The 18,310-nt window shown below is 38.5% G+C and overlaps 1 protein-coding gene across 1 annotated transcript in view; it reads right to left on the bottom strand.

Moving 5' to 3' along the window:
* The window catches only part of FBN1 (fibrillin 1), a 254,403-nt gene that overhangs the window by 210,895 nt on the left and 25,198 nt on the right, over window positions 1-18,310 (bottom strand). Inside the window, exons 3-5 of the mRNA XM_004448075.5 lie at window positions 14,049-14,131; window positions 11,690-11,788; window positions 1,806-1,901 (exon numbers count right to left, since the gene is read on the bottom strand). Coding sequence (XP_004448132.2) covers window positions 1,806-1,901; window positions 11,690-11,788; window positions 14,049-14,131 — 278 coding nt within the window. The remainder of the gene's footprint in view (window positions 1-1,805; window positions 1,902-11,689; window positions 11,789-14,048; window positions 14,132-18,310) is intronic.

Below are 18,310 nucleotides of genomic sequence, written 5' to 3' on the forward strand. Positions count from 1 at the left end.
GTGTATAAGGCCAGTAGTTCACAGCAGATGAACACAAGGGCTCTGGAGTCGGACTGCTTGTGTTCAAATACCAACTCTGCACTTGCTACCTGTATAACCTTGGATAGATTGCTTAAGGTTCTTGTGTTCCAGTTTCCCTGTCTGTTAGAAAGTAATAATAATAACCTCTAACTCAAAGTGTTGTTGTTATATTTAGATGAGTTAATGTATGTACAATTTGCCTAGCACATAGTAAGCACAGAGTAAGTAACTAACTAGACATAAGTTATTATTGCTGTGGTTGTTAGCTCACTCCCATTCCCGGGCTCTCCTTTGGAATAAACCACACTATGCATAAAGGCACTCAAAAGCCTGGCCCATGGCCTCCTATCCACCTCACTTCCCTTCCCACCACTTCTCCCAACATCTAAGGTCTAGCAACACCAAAGCACCTATTACGCCTGACATCCCAAGTGGCATCATGTTCCAGGGCTTTGGTCCCTGTTGTACTGTCTTCGGAGAAGGCCCATTCCACATGAACTGACAGGTGAACTCCTACCCATCCCTCAAGACTAAGCTCAAGAGCTGCCCACACTGGGGAGGCTCCCTGCCTCTCCTATCCATGCTACTGCATGGAATACACACAACGCAATCATTGCTCTTACCACATTGCAGCACATTATATAATTTTAAAATTCATTTGTAATAACGTTATTCATCATAGCAAACATATTTACAATAGTAAAAGTTGGAAACATCCTAAAGAAATGCTCATCCTTAAGGGATTCATTAAATAAACAGTAAAATGTCCATGAAACCATTAATGAAATTATAAAACATAAATGAAAAATTTTAATAACATGGAAGATACTTCTAATAAAATATTAGGTAAAAAAGTAGTATCAAAATTATATGCACAAGATCTGATGTACCTAATATGCATTAAAAGACTGAACAGTAATATCTGGAATGATTGGATTAAGTACAATTTTTTTTTAAGGAGGTACCAGGGATTGAACCAGGGACCTCATACATGGGAAGCAGGTGCTCAACCACTGAGCTACACCCACCCTCCCCCTTTCTATTTTGTTTGTTGTTCGTTTTGTTTTTAGGAGGTACCAAGGATGGAATCTGGGACCTCATACATGAGAAGCAGACACTCAATTACTTGAGCTACATCCGCTCCCCTACGGACAATTTTAATTTTATTTTTTATGTTTCCAGACTTTTCCAAATTATCTGCAGCGTGTGTAAAAGCATTCTTCACCTTCTGCAGAGCATGGGACTGATAGAGAGTAGATGCACAATAAACGGTGTTCTTGAATGAACCAACAAACTGAATGCCACATGCTAAATACTACATTAGCAGAACCTAGATTGGTCAACTGGAGAGATGCAGACACCACTGAACAAGGGAAAAGACATATTTGGGGAGAAAGGTGAAGGTTGAATTCTGAAATACTTTATTTGAGAAGCATCTTGAAAATCCAAGTGGAGATGTTCAACAATCAAATGGAAATTAAATGTCCAGAATGAATGAGAATTCTCCACCTTGACTGGTGACTGTGAATCAAAGGGATGAGGCAAGCAGGGAGGTGAATGTAAATGAGAGAAAAATTAATCAAACAACACATACCCAAGGTGTCATTTGAAAATTTGGCACTAAGTGTGCTGGGTGAGTGATCTGCTCACCAAAAGGGTCACCAACACGTAAAAATGCCCAGCCCCAGGTAATTCAAGAAAATCTACCATCACTTGTTTCTTTATTCAACCTGTCCAAACATAGGTTAAAATTTACAATACTTAAAACTGGTCTATTTACTTACGTTGCCCACAGTGTGTCCCTGTGTATCCTTTCTGGCACAGACAGTGATCTTCACTGCAGCTACCTCCATTCATACAGCGAATATTACAATGTTGTACTTGAAAAGAAAAAACAAAAATTGTATTTTTTACAGTTTAAGTGCATAGATTCCAACAGTTCACTGGAGTTGGTTTGTAGATTTTTTTGAAGAGAAGATAAAATGGTTTCTCAGGATTCATTTATTTATGTAGAAGTGACCTAATTATAAACAATATGATAGGCACACTAACAATGCTTTCAAAATCACGGCTATTCCTTAGTCCTGTAGAAATAATAACTATCCTTGGAGAAGACTAATGACTTGACTGAATTAATCTCTAACCCTTGTTATCACATACCCTATAAAGGAGGGCAGGAGTGTGCATTGGAAGTTTGGCTTATTCCACCCTGTTCTCCAAGCTGTGGAAATGAATTCTCAGAGGGAATAAAAAAAGCCTCAAAATTTTTACGTAAGAAGAGAACCCCTTCTTTCCATGCAAGAGCAGAAACCAGCTGCTTAGCTCATTCTTTTTTTCTTTTTTTACACTTCTTTTATTAAAGTTAATAGATCACAAAGAACATTACATGAAAAAACATTAAAAAACCATAAAAAACATAAGAGGTTCCCATATAGCCCACTCCCCACCCACCCCACCCCATCATTTTTGTAAATGGTATTTTTTTTGAAGATATATACATCACACACAAAAAATATTACATTAAAAAATATAAGAGGTTCCCATATACCGCCCAACCCGCCCCCCACACACACACTCCTCCCACACCAACAACCTCTCAGTATTATACTCAGTACGCCTGGAGCACAGAAGCCAAATCTCCCAGAAGTGGAGAGAAGATGCCTGCCTCTTCAGGACTGCATGCTAGGGGTCCTCAGCACTGTACCACAGTATCCCACTGACCTCACAAGAAAAGGCCATTCTTACAAGAAGCTACACAAATCTTAGCATAGCAAGAGGGAAAAGAAGGTGCCAGAACACAATACTTATTATGTTCTCTTCAATTCCAAAGCCTTAAATCAAGTTTAAAGAGATATAGCTTTTCAAGAACATGAAACACCACCAGAGGCTCCCAGACTCAACTGGACTAAGAACTACTCCCCTCTCTCGGCACTCAAGGATTTCCTCTGCACAGCCTGAGATGCCTTTCCAAGCTCTTCTGCACACTCCTAATATGTCTTTAATTCTGACCCCTGATCTACTTAGCAGTCATTCACTCACAAATATTTCTCAGTGCTTACTACATGCCTTGCAAAATGCCAGGCACTGTATTTACCAAGTCTTTCCGTCTGTTGGCACAAGTCTCTCTTAACGGAATGTCCCTTTGAACCTATATCTGTGCCTCTCTGCCCCTAACTCTTAACCCCCAAAACATACCACAAATTTTTCCCAAATACTGAAATCCTATCACTTGGATATCCATTTCAAATGTCTCTTCTTTCCTTCAATTATTTCTGATGTCCATTACTCCCTTCCACTTCAATTTGTTATGAGCCCTCTTTCTTCTTTCTCCTTTGAAGCACGTTAAGTGATCTAACCTCATGTTTTGGTCCTATCTCCAATCCATCTGTCTAAAACTTAAAAGTGTGAAATGTCATGTTTATTATTTATATTCCCAAGTGCCTAGAGTAGCACCTTGCCTATATGTAAGTTCTGTATAAAAGTTTGCTGAATTAATTTCTATTTAATGAACTCATGCCACCTGATAATAACCATTGAAAGCTATGCTCAAAGCCCGAACTGAGACCAAAAAGTTGTCCAGTGTGTATTGCACTTTTACAGCCCTAAGCAGGTTGCTATTATGAGTATTTTATCTTTGTTTCCCCATGTATAAAAACAGAAATAACTCTTTTGTTGGAGCATTGTTATAAAAATCAAGCTTCCCAGAAAATTCATTAAAACAGACTGTTATTTTAGGCTTCTGTGATTCTATTAAAACATCTCAACCAAAATGCTTTTTAACTAAAAAATTATCTACAAGTATACAAAATAAATAATTTGGTGAAAATTTTAGATAATATTCTAAGTTGGCCAGGAAAAGGTGTCTAGCTGCTTTAAAACTCATAGTTAAACTTAGCTTCATCCTATCTTAGAAAAACAGCGAGGATTAGGAAAAGCACAGGAAATGATGTCATCTGTCAAGCAGCATAGGAACTCAACCCACAAACTGATTTCAATTAAAGTGGTTCATGCCAAGAGTTAATTTCCATTCCCACATAAGCAACAAAGCCATTTAGTTAGTTTGTGATTTTAAAAAAAGCTAATAGTAGTTTAAATGGTGACTTTACATTATTTGTACATATTGAAAACCAGAATGCACTCTCTTTTCAGGGAAGAATGGTAAGTTTATATTTAAAAGCAATATAATAAAAACCTCCCTGAATTGCTTTCACATTTTCCTACCCTGTCTTTTAGGTGAAACTTTTCCAGGATAAACTAGTTCTTCTCCTTTGAAAAATAAAACCACTGGATCAGACTTATGAAACGTGAAGTCATGGTTATTCCAGGGGCCCCGCCAATCAATGAACCATGAGTATGTCGGCAAAGAGCAACCTCATCAACAGATAATGGGCTCTTAATCACCTGCTTTGCCACAAACATGTTCGCCATGAAAAACTGGCATTTTGAGTCTTAGGTCTTTGCTGGGAAGCTGGGGGGGAGGGGATTCCATTAAAGGCAGGAACAATCACTCGGGATTTCTGTGTGGAAATAAAGGAACAATCTAGATATGCTGCTTGGTTACACAAGTAGAAAACATTTGAAGGAGTGTCTATACACAAATTGGTTTTACTTTGAACTGAATCCTGCCATTGTCGCCTGTTCGAAATTCACTCTGATCAGGCTAAGAATTCTAGATGCCAGGCAATTAGGAGACCAGGTCCTATGTCTCTAGAAAAAGCCAACTGAGAAACAGGGGCCCCACCTAAATCCATAATGATGATACACCCTTTATTAAGGCTGCTACATCCTTTATTGGATGCTCCAAATACCCCAGGTCAGAATATATTTCTCAACTCAATCTGCATTAAGATTTCACCAGAAACTGAAAATACTTGGGATGCCAAAGGGGCAGTGTGCTGACCCACACTGCCACGCCAAGTTATCCCTGAGCTCCTGAGATCCTCGTGAAGACTTTACCTCAAAGATGGGAGGACAGTGTCAAAGGATTCAAGTAAGGCTCAGCATCCTAAAACTAACACAAAATGCAGCCATTTACTTGTGTCCATATAGGATCCCAAACTAAATTTTATATTCATTCCAGAAGATGTCAGTGAGTCATTTCAGCCGTTCAAAAAGCCTTAAGGAACATCTTCCATTTGCCAGGCATGAGAAACAGTAGAAGAAAACTTTTTATATTATAGCCTAATTCTTTTTTCACTAGAGAGGTTGAAGGTTTAAAGTAAAATCATGCAGAAAATAGAGTTCCCATACACCCACACACATTCATAGTTCTCCCTATTATTAACACTTAACATTAATGTGGTATAAAACACTATTACTATAATTGATAAAACACTATTATTACAATTATATTATTAATTGTATGTATGTCCATACTTTACATTGAGGTTCACTGAAATGTATAGTCCTATGGGGTTTCTTGAAAATTTTTATCCTAGTAACATATATACCTAAAATTTTCTCCTTTTAGCCACATTCAAAGGTATAATTCAGTGGTATTAATTACATTCCAAATTAATTCTGAAAATGACCAGAAGAGAACCATGTGATCATGCTTGGAGAATGAGAAAGATGCAGGCTGGCACTTAGGTATAAATACCTCAGGTAATGGTTTTACTTGGGATATATTTTGTCTGGATGATTTGAAAGACCTGCCATCATCTTGACAGGCACAAGCAGCAAAAAGAATATTGGGAGCGATTTGCAAATAAGCATCCATATAGCAAGCATATGATTTTAAGGTAGGCCCTAAGAAAATCATAGACAGACAGATTAAACAGCTGGACTAATTCCAGTACTCTAAATCTGAGACAACAGATCCACAGGGGCATCTGGGATCACTGCAGGACAAAAGCAATTTTCACTGGGAGAGATAACAGCGTGGACTTTTCTTTTAAGTGCTTAAATGTCCTGTGGTGCCTAAGGATATATAGCCCAGAGGAACAACTTCACTAAAGTATCTTAAGAAAATTTAAAAAACCAGCAAAGCTGGAGGAGGTCTAGGGAAGGACAAGTTAAATGAGAGTAATGAGGGAAGCGGACTTGGCCCAGTGGTTAGGGCGTCCGTCTACCACATAGGAGGTCCGTGGTTCAAACCCGGGGCCTCCTTGACCCATGTGGAGCTGGCCAATCCCAAAAGGTTCCATACTGTATGATTCCACTTATATAACATTTTTGCAATGACAAATTACAGAAACCACAGATAAGTGGTTGCCAGAAGTTATTGAAGGAGTAGAGGTGGGAGGAAAATAGGTGTGGCTATAAAAAGGCAGCATAAGGGCTCCTTGAGGTGATGAAATGTAGCAGGGGGGAGTTGGGTAAAGGGTACATGGGATCTCTGTATTATTTCTTCCAACTATGTGAATCTATAATTAACTCAGAATAAAATGTTTACTTTTTTAAAAAATTCTTTAAAAACAGTGTAAAGGATAAGACTGGATAAACATGGACTTGATCTTCAAATTCTAGAATATGAAAAATATGGGGCAATTTTTATAATAAATATATATATATAGTCATAAAAAAAAAGAAGACATACATCTCGTGTCTTTTTAAGAAGACAGTTTTAGGAGTAATAAAAAAAAGTAATGCACCTTTACATAGGAGGTGGTAAAGTCGTAGAGTTTGTTAAACCTGGTATTTTTAGAAGCTAACATGTGTGTGTGTGTATGTGTATTTAAGAAGAGTTTGAGTAAACTCTTGAATCGGTAAACCATGATAGGTTCTTAGGAAAAAGGATTGCCCAGGATCCACCTCTAACCTCAGAGACTGATAGAGCAGAAAACAATCCTTGTGCCCCACTAGGACTGGAATTAAAATCTAGAAAAACCACTTCTTACTCAAACAATCTTTTCTTTTTGCCTCAGTGCCTCAATGGCCACGTCAAAAAGAGCTCTGACCAATTTCACCAGGTCTATGGGAAGCCATGCCTTCCCTACATCCAAGAGAATTGCTAGCCAACAGTTTAGACCTTCTGGAAGTGCAGTCTCGCAGTCAGACAATAAGAGATCATTTCCTGTTTGGAGTCACATGACACTCAAGTTGAAAGCAACCCAGAGGAACACCTCTTCCATCCTTTCCTTTTCTGATAAGAAAACTAAAGCCATCTGAGGTCCCACAAAATGCCCTAACCTCTACCAAATACCAATGGACAGTGATGACAGTAGTATATCATGGAATGAATGTAATAAACGCCACTGAATTATATATTTTAACATGGTTTAAAGGGGAAATTTTAGAATGTATATATGTTACTAGAATAAGTTTTTTAAAAACCCATTGGACTGTATAACACAAACGAAAAAATAATTATAACAATTTTTTACAGATGAATAAATGATCTATACTGACCCCCTTTTAGAACCACAGGTAGTGAATGTATACATTTCACTGGATTGGGTTGTCCTTCTACTAGCAGAAAAGTTAGCAAAGCAATCTATCCAAACTTATTTGTCTAGTACACCATGGCCAGGAAAGTTCTACAGGATTGCACAGCTGCCCCATAGAACATCACTTCTAAAGGTCTTATCATCCCCAGTTACTCTTAATTATAACACACCATTTTTTAATTTTTCAAGTTGTTTAGACAGTATCAGTTCAGGTCCAAGCCAATGATTTTAAAGGTTGCAACGACTTCAAAGATCTTGACAAAACTGGACCCTCCTCTACACCACTCTTATCCACTCACCTACTTGGGACCTTGTTTAATGTCCAGGTACCATACATGGGACCCAAACCTCTTCAGAGAGTACCACCCACAAGTACTGAACTTCATCCCTTAGCTAAGAAACTTAAATCTGACCTACCTCACCACTACCTCCTCCCACCTCACTACCACCATCAAGTAAACTAGGACCATGGCTTTTCCCCTCATTCATCTCATGAGTCCTGCCATCTTTTTATTTGACAGAGAAAGCATTAATAGCTTACATTATCATTAAAGACCTTTCCAGGGAGACACCCAGTTTTTCCATCTGGCTATATTTTCTCCCCCCTGATGAGTACAGTGCTCTTAGGTGGATCAAAGACAAATCTAAGAGATGGGGTCTATTTCCACATTCATATCTAGACTACACCATCCCCAAGGCTCTTGCTCCTCAGCAGCATCCTGGAAGTCAACCTGATGGAGGCAGAGCTGTCTGACAATGTTCCCGGAAATGCCTCCAGTTGACCTCTCCGCCTCTTTCCAGTTCTCAAGCTCAGGTACCCTTACTATGTAGAATGAACCTGCTGTTGCTAAGCTGATGCACACTCAAAACTTAGTTGACATCAAGGAAGAACATGCTGCACACAGTAAAATATGCAAGAGTCCTGTCCTATGATTCACTGCATTTAGGAGTAGGCTATCTTTATATGAGTTCTTCCAGAAGCAGATTCTGAGACAGAATTTGAGTGTAAGTAGTTTGTTTTGGAAGTAATCCCAGGAAATGGTGTTAGCAGAATGGGGAAATGAGACAAAAGAGAAGAAAGCTAATAAAAGTACACTATCAAGCCTATCACCCCTGTGGGCAACTGGGGCTCAATCCCACTAGGGAACTTGAGGAGACATGAAAACACATATAACTGTTACCCAAACTGACAGACAAGGAATTTGGGGCATTTATCCAACAACTTCTTCTGCCGCCCAACCCTCACTGGTTAAGAGTTCTTTCTAGGGCCATTAACCCTCCAGCCTTCCAGCTTGCCCTGCGTGCAAACTGGCATGATCCCTGGACAGAAAAATTTTATAAAGCTCTCAGGCAGAGAGTCACCTGTGTTCACCTATCATTGCCAAGGGATGTGAGTGGGTATCAAAAATGCATGCTACATAGGACTACTAGTCTTGCTCTGGTAATTGGCTTACCAGAGCCACATTTAAATGTTAGGACTCTAACAGGCAATGAACCTTGGCCACAATGATGGTTCTACTTGCAACAGACAAAAGAATGCACTTATTACCATACATTTTTTTCTTAAAACCTTGCCAAATATAAGGGGATTACATTTTCTCAATGGAAATGGAAAACGGTTAAAGGACATTTAGTTTTTTGCCTTGTGATATTAAGGGGCAATTTAATGATACCCCACACCAGTGCTCCTCCCCTGCCATAGTTGAACCCCTCTGTGGTCCAAAACTTCTTCAAAAATGAAGCCTAATATATGGCCAAATTCAATTAGGACAATGAAATAGTAATGAGAGGTTTAAAGACTGGAAATAGAATACATAATAATTTAGAAAAAATAAAATAAAAAATAAATCGAGGTATTAAAAAACGAAAAATATCATAAAACTTTGTTTCTGACATTTTGCCTTTCATCACTGTAATAGGTATTACCCTGTATGTACAGTGGCAAGGCAATCTTTTCCATTCCTTCCTCAGTGTCCACATGTTTTTTTTTTTAATTTTTTATTATGTCTTCAAAAAAGTTTTAGATTACAGTAAAGTCATATATAAAACTGGTGTGAGGTGTCATTGATAGGAGATGCATGGGCGGGAGGGAGTTCTCCAGGACGTATATATAGGGTTTGTAAATATGTTTGGATATTCATTTGGTATTGTTATAGTAGGTAGAGTTACACAGGACAACTGAGGGAGTGCTGAGTTCCCATCCGGGGGAGCTCTGTCACATTCCCAAATGGAACAGCAACAATCTACCAAGTGCAAGGGCAAAGATCAGTAAAGAAGGATGGTCAAATGATGGACCCTTGATACTGATGATTATGCTTATGAGCCTGTGTACTTGAAATTTCAACTAGGCCTAGAGCTGCAGGGTGCCTAAAAGTTACCTCCCAAGAGCCTCCATGTTGCTCAAATGTGGCCACACTCTAAGCCAAACTCAGCATGTAAATGCATTACCTTCCCCCTAGTGTGGGACATGACTCCTGGGGATGAGCCTCCCTGATGCAAAGGAATTACTACCAAGCACCAGCTGGAGGTGCAACCTTGAATAAAACGGGGAAATGGTAAAGACAAATAAGTTTATATGGTTAAGAGACTTCAAAATGAGTAGGGAGGTCATCAGAAGGGTCATGCTTATACACGTCTCAGCAGGGTCCCAGAGACAACCATAGTAGTGGTGCTCCTGAGGGCTATGGAGACACACAGGTTCTACAGTCATGGCAGGTGACACTGGAGTCTAGTGCCTTGCCAGCGGACCCTACTTTGGAATTTGTGCTCCTGAGTGTGATAGAATTGGACTCAGATGTGACCTCTCTACACATGCCTCTTCCGTCACTTTTACTGAACCTGTGGTTGCTGCTGGGGTTGGTGTATGCTCAGGAGACTTGAATCTCTGGACTGGCCATGTGCCAGCTGGGCCCTGAGCCTCAGCAGAATTACAACACCTACTCTCCAGTTCATTGGACCTACCCAGGTGAGCTAACAAGGAGGTGACAATGGTCAACCATCACACCAGGGAACCAAGAGAGTATACAACTGCAAGCAGGAGATTCGCTTCCATCAGCCATGTGGGACCTAAGCCCCCTCTTGATTTAGAAGTGGAGTGGACATCGCCATCCCAGGGTCCATAGGATGGAGGAATAAAATATGGATTAGAGTGGACTTACTGGTATTCTACTATAGAACTATTGTGACTCTAGCAATGGAAGAAATTGTATCACTGATGTGGAGACAGTGGCCATGGAAGTTGCTGAAGTCAGGGAGAGGGAAGAAGAGCTGTGATATGCAGGCATTTTCAGGAATTGGAGTTGTCCTGAATGATGGGACAGATGCAGGACATTTTATATCCTGCCATAACCCAGTGAATGGACTGGGGGAGAGTATAAACTACAATATAAACTATAATCCATGCAATGTTATCAGTGCTCCAAAATGTATTTATCAAATGCAGTGAATGTGCCACACTGATGAAAGAGGTTGTTGATGTGGGAAGAGTGCGGGGGCGGGGGGTAGGGAGTAGGGAATATGGGGACCTCTTATATTTTTTAATGTAACATTTTGTGTGATCTATGTATCTTTTTAAAAAAAAGACGATAAAAAAATTGGGGGTTGTTTGGAAAAAAAAGGGGGCAATTTATATAGACATGAACCTCAACTCTTTTAACAACTGATAATGACTCAACTCTAACCCCCACATTTCCCCTAATTAACTGCTGAGGATCCCACACTAAAAAAAAAAAAAAAAACAGAACAAGGAAAGTCTCTGAAGAAGACTTTGTGGATATTTCTTTGGCATCACAGAATGAACAAAGTGGCAAAATTATGAAAAGAAAAATACATTTCCCAGAAAATGCTTAAATTACTTCTTACATTTATCTTCTTGCAAAGGCAGGGATATTGAGTTTGAAATGTATTTAATCAGTTCATATTTCAATACCTCAAGGAAAAATGCCTGGTTGTTTTGAGTCAAAATGTTCACTAAACAGTCATTTTACTAAGCATCTTCTTTGGTGTTTACATTAGAGATACAAAGATGAATTAGCTGACACCTACATTCAAACTATAATCTTAATATTATTCATAGCAACCATACCCTTCCTCAATGGATTGAGGAAAGCCATTCCAAGTATTTTAAGTTGAACATAGAAGGCAGATGTTCTAGCAGAAAAACAAAACAAAACAAAACAAAACAAAAAAACGGGCAAGAGAAAAGCCGAAAAGGAAATTTAGGAAAAAATAGTGTGTAACCACATAAAATAATATTATATATAATGATATGTTATACTCACTGGATCTGGAGCCACAGGAAGGAGATATCTGACCAGAAGGGCAAGTGCACATATTTGGCCTCGAACAAAATCCATCCCCACAGGAATGCCGGCAAATGGCTGTGAATAAAACCAGAGATCTGTTCACACACAGCTTAAAGCGTGGTGAGTTCCAAGGGCACCATCCTCGAATTAGGAGCTCTGGGGTCTCAGACCCCTCATTGTCTTTGCCGTCAGGACTTACATGGACATATTCAGACTTAACTGTCTAAAAAACAAGTCCTTTGGACTAAATGGACACTGACGTTTAAAGGCTGTAACTCCCTCATCCTTATCAGTAGTTCTCAACCTCTCTTATTTCATGCACTCAGTCTGTCAAAAAGTCCTGAACCTCTAATAAAGGGGAAAAAAACAAGCAAGAAACCTGCATCTAAACCTATTTATATGTTTACAAGTATACTGTTTTTATATTAACCTTAAGATGTAATGACTTAAAAATTGCAACAGTATTTTGGGGAGTCAATTTTCGTATGAATATTTATTAATTTTTATAAAAACACTGTGCCCTGCTAAGACTACTTCTCTAGCTTTCCTCAACTGAGAATATAATCCACAGAACAGCTCTTACCCTAGAGTTTCTGTCCTGAATTACAGTGATATTCCGAGAGGTGAATGATAGAGTCCACTGCTAGAGTACTTACTGATCCTACAGTCAGGAAGCCAATCATTTTTTTTAGAAATATTAACGGGTTGTGTCACCCAAAGACTAGTATCACACCAGTACCAAATGCTCTCCTGGTGGCCAGAAGAATAAGTTTAAATGGCAAATGATTCCTATTTGTCAGCAGACTAAGATTTGGTCATTACTTTTGTATTTATAGGCATGACCCTTTCCTCAAACTTCTGCACAAGGGTCCAAGAGGAAAATGAAATGAGCAAGGCAAAAATAATACATGAAGAACTTGGGATGGAGTCTGCAAACTATGATGAAATCAACTGTCAAAGGATCATGTAAGTATTTACTTAAATACCTGAAGATAGCAATCCCAGAGTTCTACAAAACACCAAGGAAAGGGTTCTGTTCTCAAGTTCATTTAGAAATCCCTGCATACCATCATATTCCTGGGATCTTGAAATAAAATACAATGCGCCAAGTGAATATGCTATTTTCTGATCAGAATCAAGAGTCGGGAAATGGATTAACTTTTTCAGATTCCCGAGTGAATACTGGCTGAACTGTTCTATTCTCCATAGACCATTCTTGGCCAAGTGAAAGTATATATTCAGTGACTCCTTAATATCCTTTCAGCTCTAAATTTTACTCATTGTACTAATGGAGTTTTCTGAAAAATGAACATTATTTTGTAGGTAGGGTGACTGGAAAAGTCATGGAGGACAGATGCCCTAAGAATTTGACTTGGTATCTCCATTAATTAGCACCTTGTCTGGCATGAGGTTTGGCATTAAATGGGGTTTTATGAGAACCTAGAGGTTTTCCATGGCAGTCGAATCCACAGAGGAGTTTGGTACCATCTGAGTTCTTCATCTGATGATCTGTCCCTCTCCTTTGCCCCTTGTCTAGAAGTTAGGTCTGCCTTTGGTTTCTACAACCCAAAGTCAATGTATGAGATTTGAGTAGGTTTGTGGGTTACCCACCAAGCCAGAAAGCTTCAAGGCTGGAAGCTTTCTCAAAATCCCATCAAAGTAACTACATATTCTATATAGTCATGCACCCCATATATAAATGACATGTCACATTTATAAAAGTATTCCTGTGGATCTATGCCCTACAACTCAAAAATACTCTAAAGGAAGTCACTGAATTAAGGTGTAACAGTGGTTTGACCAAGGTAATACATTCCCCAACAGAATTAAGAGAATGTAGGAAATTTTAGAGCTAGAAGGCTCAGATATGAACATATTAACAGTATATGGTTACAAGGGAAACAAATACTAGTAAGTAGATGTGGCTCAACTGATAGAGCATCTGCCTACCATATAGGAGGTCCAGGGTTCAAACCCAGGGCCTCCTGGCCCGTGGTGAGCTGGCCCACGTGCAGTGCTGCCACGCCCAAGGAGCGCCATGCACGCAGGGGTTCCCCGTGTACCTCTAGAGTGCGCCCTGTGCGAAAAGCGCAGCCTGCCCAGGAGTGGTGCCACACACACGGAGAGCTGACACAGCAAGAAGATGCAACAAAATGAGACACAGATTCCCAGTGCCACCGAGAAAGTAAGTGGACAAAGGGGAACACACAGTGAATGGACACAACAGGGAAAGTGGAGAGAAAAAAAAAAAATCTTTAAAAAAAAAAAGAATCAACATGCAATCCAAAACAACAAAAACTGAGCACACAGAATGACAATTTGTCTATTTACTTACGGACAATACACTGATTTCCACCAGGTAAAGTTTTCCATCCAGGGCAACAGTAAGCATTATAGCGGGATCCACAGACATTAGGTCTGAAATAAAAACACAAGAATTCCATTCTTTTTTTCCAAAGAAGATATGTACAATTAAAAGGGAAAAAATTCACAAAGGAGAAGAGCAGGAAGAATCTTGGCAGACAGAGAAAAGCAAACACACGGGCCTCAATGATGGCTTTATAGTTAGAGGCACTTAAATATAATGATACCAATAGGGATATCCCTTTATCACCAACGGATTCGGACCATCAGGAAAGTGAATATAAGAGATGCAAAACACAGTGCATTCAATCACAATGCACAGATGTAAAGCCTTACAGAGCTTTATGAGTCTAATCTTGACCATAAGCTTCCTGCCAGCCTGGTTAAGGAGGAGAACAATAAAATCTACTGAACATAGGTGTTAAATTTTTACTCTTTGAAGCTGTGTGTAGTTTTTTTCCCTTTGGCCCACCTCACTTCTAAAATATTACTGCATTCTTCCTTTCTCCAGAATTACTGTAATACAAACTCTGACATTAGTCGGAAAAAGTAAAAGCCAAAACATGTAAATATTTCTTTAGCAAAAGTTTGGAAACACAGTTGATATAGGCAGTTACAAGAAAATAGTATCATTCTGGATTTCATGTTTACAGACAGTCATTGCATGTCTCAGAGCAAAGCTTTTTTTTTCAGAAACCAGATGACCCATATTTGACAATTTAAGGGAGCCGATATATAAGATTCTAGCTACATTTATACTGGTTAACTGAGACAGAGGATGGAACTCACAGAGACCCAAAGAAACCTTTCATTTTACTTTGCCTTAGCGTCAGAGCCAGAACATTGATGCTAGTTGGAGTTCAGAGACTCATAAGAGAGGACAAATGTTCTACAATCAATTCCAAAACTCGGAGCTCTTCCAAGTCTTGCTGGTATAAATACTGTAGTCCCATAAGCATAGGCCTTTGAAAACAACTGCATAGCTAAAATGTATTTTTGAATGGATGCACTCACACATTTTCTCCCAGTATATGTAGACCACATGTATATGCAATGTGGTGTCCTCTGCATTTCCACTGAACTCAGTACTTCAATTACATTCAGTACCTCAGGCACAAGCAAGGTATGGTCATAACTCTGCCCTTTACTCATTTCATAGTCCCGGAGAACCTAGAATGCTCTGCTGGGAACAATGCATACTTCAAACAGACTGCTGCTGAGGCCAGAAAGAGAAGAAAGAAGGAAAATGGAGGCTCCAGGGAGACAGCCCTAACTAGGTACACAGCAGCCCTGGCTTCTCCAAGGCCCAGGCAGAAAGTGAATGGACAGAGGCTTAATATGCACAGGTTTTAGGGCTTCTCTATGCCTTCATTTATTTCTCCATAAATTTCTCTATGACATTACTACCATATCTACATCATGTGTGTATATCTGTATATATATTTGATGAACTAATAGACATACAAAGCATTGTACATTAAAAAGGACAGTAAAAATGTAAGCAGAATTATCATCATGGTAGAATCATCTTCTGACTTAAATTAGCTGCTTCAGCCCAAGGAACTACAGGGGTCAAGGAAGAGAGAAAGATTTTATTTAGAATTCTAAGCAATGGCTCCCAATCCTTTGTCCCTCCTGTGACAAAGCAGGGCCACAAACCTCTGTTCAGAGTATCCAGCACTTCCTAGAGAAACACAGAATCTGAGAAATGGGAGTGATAGGAGACTGGGTATGGGGTTAGGATGGGGGTGGGGGACATGCAACCCTTCCAAATTTTATAGTTCTAATATAAAATGGCAACCCAGGCCAAAGTCAACCTCCTCAAACCCCCCATTACAACTTCATTGAATTCAGTCCAACCTCAAACCAAATCCTGGAATAGCTTCAGAGGCCCCCTGAGCCTTTGGAGGATGCCCTGTGGTTGGAGTAACTATGTTTTTCAAACAAAAACTAGGACACGTTGTCTGACAAGAATGAGCATATTTAAGGAGTAATAACACATAGTAACAGAGTGAAAAAAGCTAAGAAAAAAGGTCCAGGATCAGTAATTTCAGACCTACTAAGCAAGACATTTGAAAAATTTTCAAAATATTTTTTAAAATTACAGAAATATAAAATTTTCTATTTTTTCAACATTTAAAATCAACCTACAGCCAAAAAATGAAAGGTTTTAAAATAGTTACAAAAGAAACATAAATGTTTTAATCCTCTGGTATGTAAAAATAATGGCATAGATGATATAAATTGGGAGGAAAGGTGGAAGAAACTGCAAGAGAGCTTACTTCCTCTCACATTGTGGAGGTCAATAAAGCAGAAGAGCCCAGAAATAGAGCTTTAAGTACATCATAGCATGTTTTAAAATAACCTATAGAAAAACTAAAGTAATACTATAACTAAAAAAAAAAAGTATTAAGTAGAAGAGGGAGAAAAGGGATAGACAATCTAAGTGAGCTAAGACCCCTTCTTCCATAGCAAAGAGCCGATGAATACTATCAAACCTAGACATGGAGGTACAAGCATAGTAGATGGTATTCTGGATATAGACATGAGAAGAACTAAAAACAGAAATATTTAAAAGTGGCTGTCAGAGATTTTCTGCAACTGTAAGCAAGACAGTTCCATCCCTCTGCCCTATGAGATCTAAGCCCCCTCTCAATCAAAAGCAGAGTGGGCATCACCATCCCCATATCTACAAGATAGAGGAATGAACAAACACAAGGGGGAAAAACAACAAAGAACTAAAGTAGATTTATTATTATATAGATGGAAAAACTTTGTAACATTTATATAAAGACAGTAGTCATCAGAGGTTCTGAAGGGAGGGAGAGGGAAGAATAAGTATAACATGGGGCATTTTTGAGACATTTGATTCATTGTACATGATATAGCAATGACAGATACAACCCATTATACATGTTGTCAAAACTTACCAAATTGTGCAGTTCAAAGTATAAAACATAATGTAAACTAGTCCATGCTCAGTAGCAATGCTTCAATATGTGTTCATCAACTGTAACAAAAGCACCACACTAATGAAGAATGTTGTTGATGGGGGAAAGTATGGGAGGGGGAAGAGGTAGGGCATATAGGTCCCCTATTTTTTATGTAACATTTATGCAATCTAAAACTCCTTTAAGAATAAAGGGGGAAACCTCTTATATTTTCAATGTAACATTTTTGTGATCTATGTATCTTTAAAAAAAAAAAGACAAAAAAATTTTAAAAATTTTTAAAAAGAATAAAGGGAGGGGGTGGAAATGGCTGTCTTAAGAGAGCAGGACCTAGGGAAGTAGGAGAATTCTTTTGCTTACTCACTTAATGCCCACCATATTTTCCATTTATTAAATATGTGTGGTTATACTTCAACCATCGTCTCTTATTTAAAGAGATTATACTCTTTAAGAGTATGATCACCTAATCTCATAAATAATGTCTAGTCCCCACAGTGTCCTTTCATTATTGCATCACATTTCACTTCACTGAATTTCTTAAAAGTTGACATAATCTTGGATTGTGAATGTTTTTAGTTTTATAACTTTATCCTGCTGTAATATGGTATTTGATTTCAATTGCTTCAATCAACAACCTCAAATGGCAATGTTGGTTTTTAATCTCCTTACCATTTGCTCTTTAACAACACTAAATACTACTGTGTTGTATGGCTCAATGCAAAGTATTACCGGGATATAAGATTTTGGTCTTAAGAACTGCAAGTTAACAAAACTTGTTCTACTTATATACAGAAAACACAGCTCCAATTACAGAAATAAATGAATATCTTATTTTAGTTGGAAAGTACTAAAACTTGTAAAATCTAAAGGAGATAATGTTGGATTATTTCCATTATAAAAGATTTTATTCTAAGGTTTCAGCACAAAAAGCATTTGCAAAGAAGATAAATCTTTAATGAAGTTACTTTTTTTGTGAAAATGCAGTTGCAGCATTCATACCTTTTCTTCTTCTTTTTCTCTTCCTCTGTTATTCCCACTCTCCCACCCCCACGCCCACAACATCAAAATAAAGCCCTGTTAAAGCTTGGTGCAAGTGGCAATAGGACTCAACAAATTAAAGGTCATATTCAAAGGGAAAAGAACTTCATGCTAAGTGCTAAAGACATATTATTTTATTTCTTCCTTATAACAATCCTTTGAGTTAAGTTCTATTACTATTATCCTTAACACTTAGGAAACTATGGTTTAGGAAAGTTAAATAAATTAACCTTGCAAGTACAGA

Source organism: Dasypus novemcinctus, chromosome 3, assembly GCF_030445035.2.
Source record: "Dasypus novemcinctus isolate mDasNov1 chromosome 3, mDasNov1.1.hap2, whole genome shotgun sequence".
NCBI classification, from domain to species: Eukaryota; Metazoa; Chordata; class Mammalia; order Cingulata; family Dasypodidae; genus Dasypus; species Dasypus novemcinctus.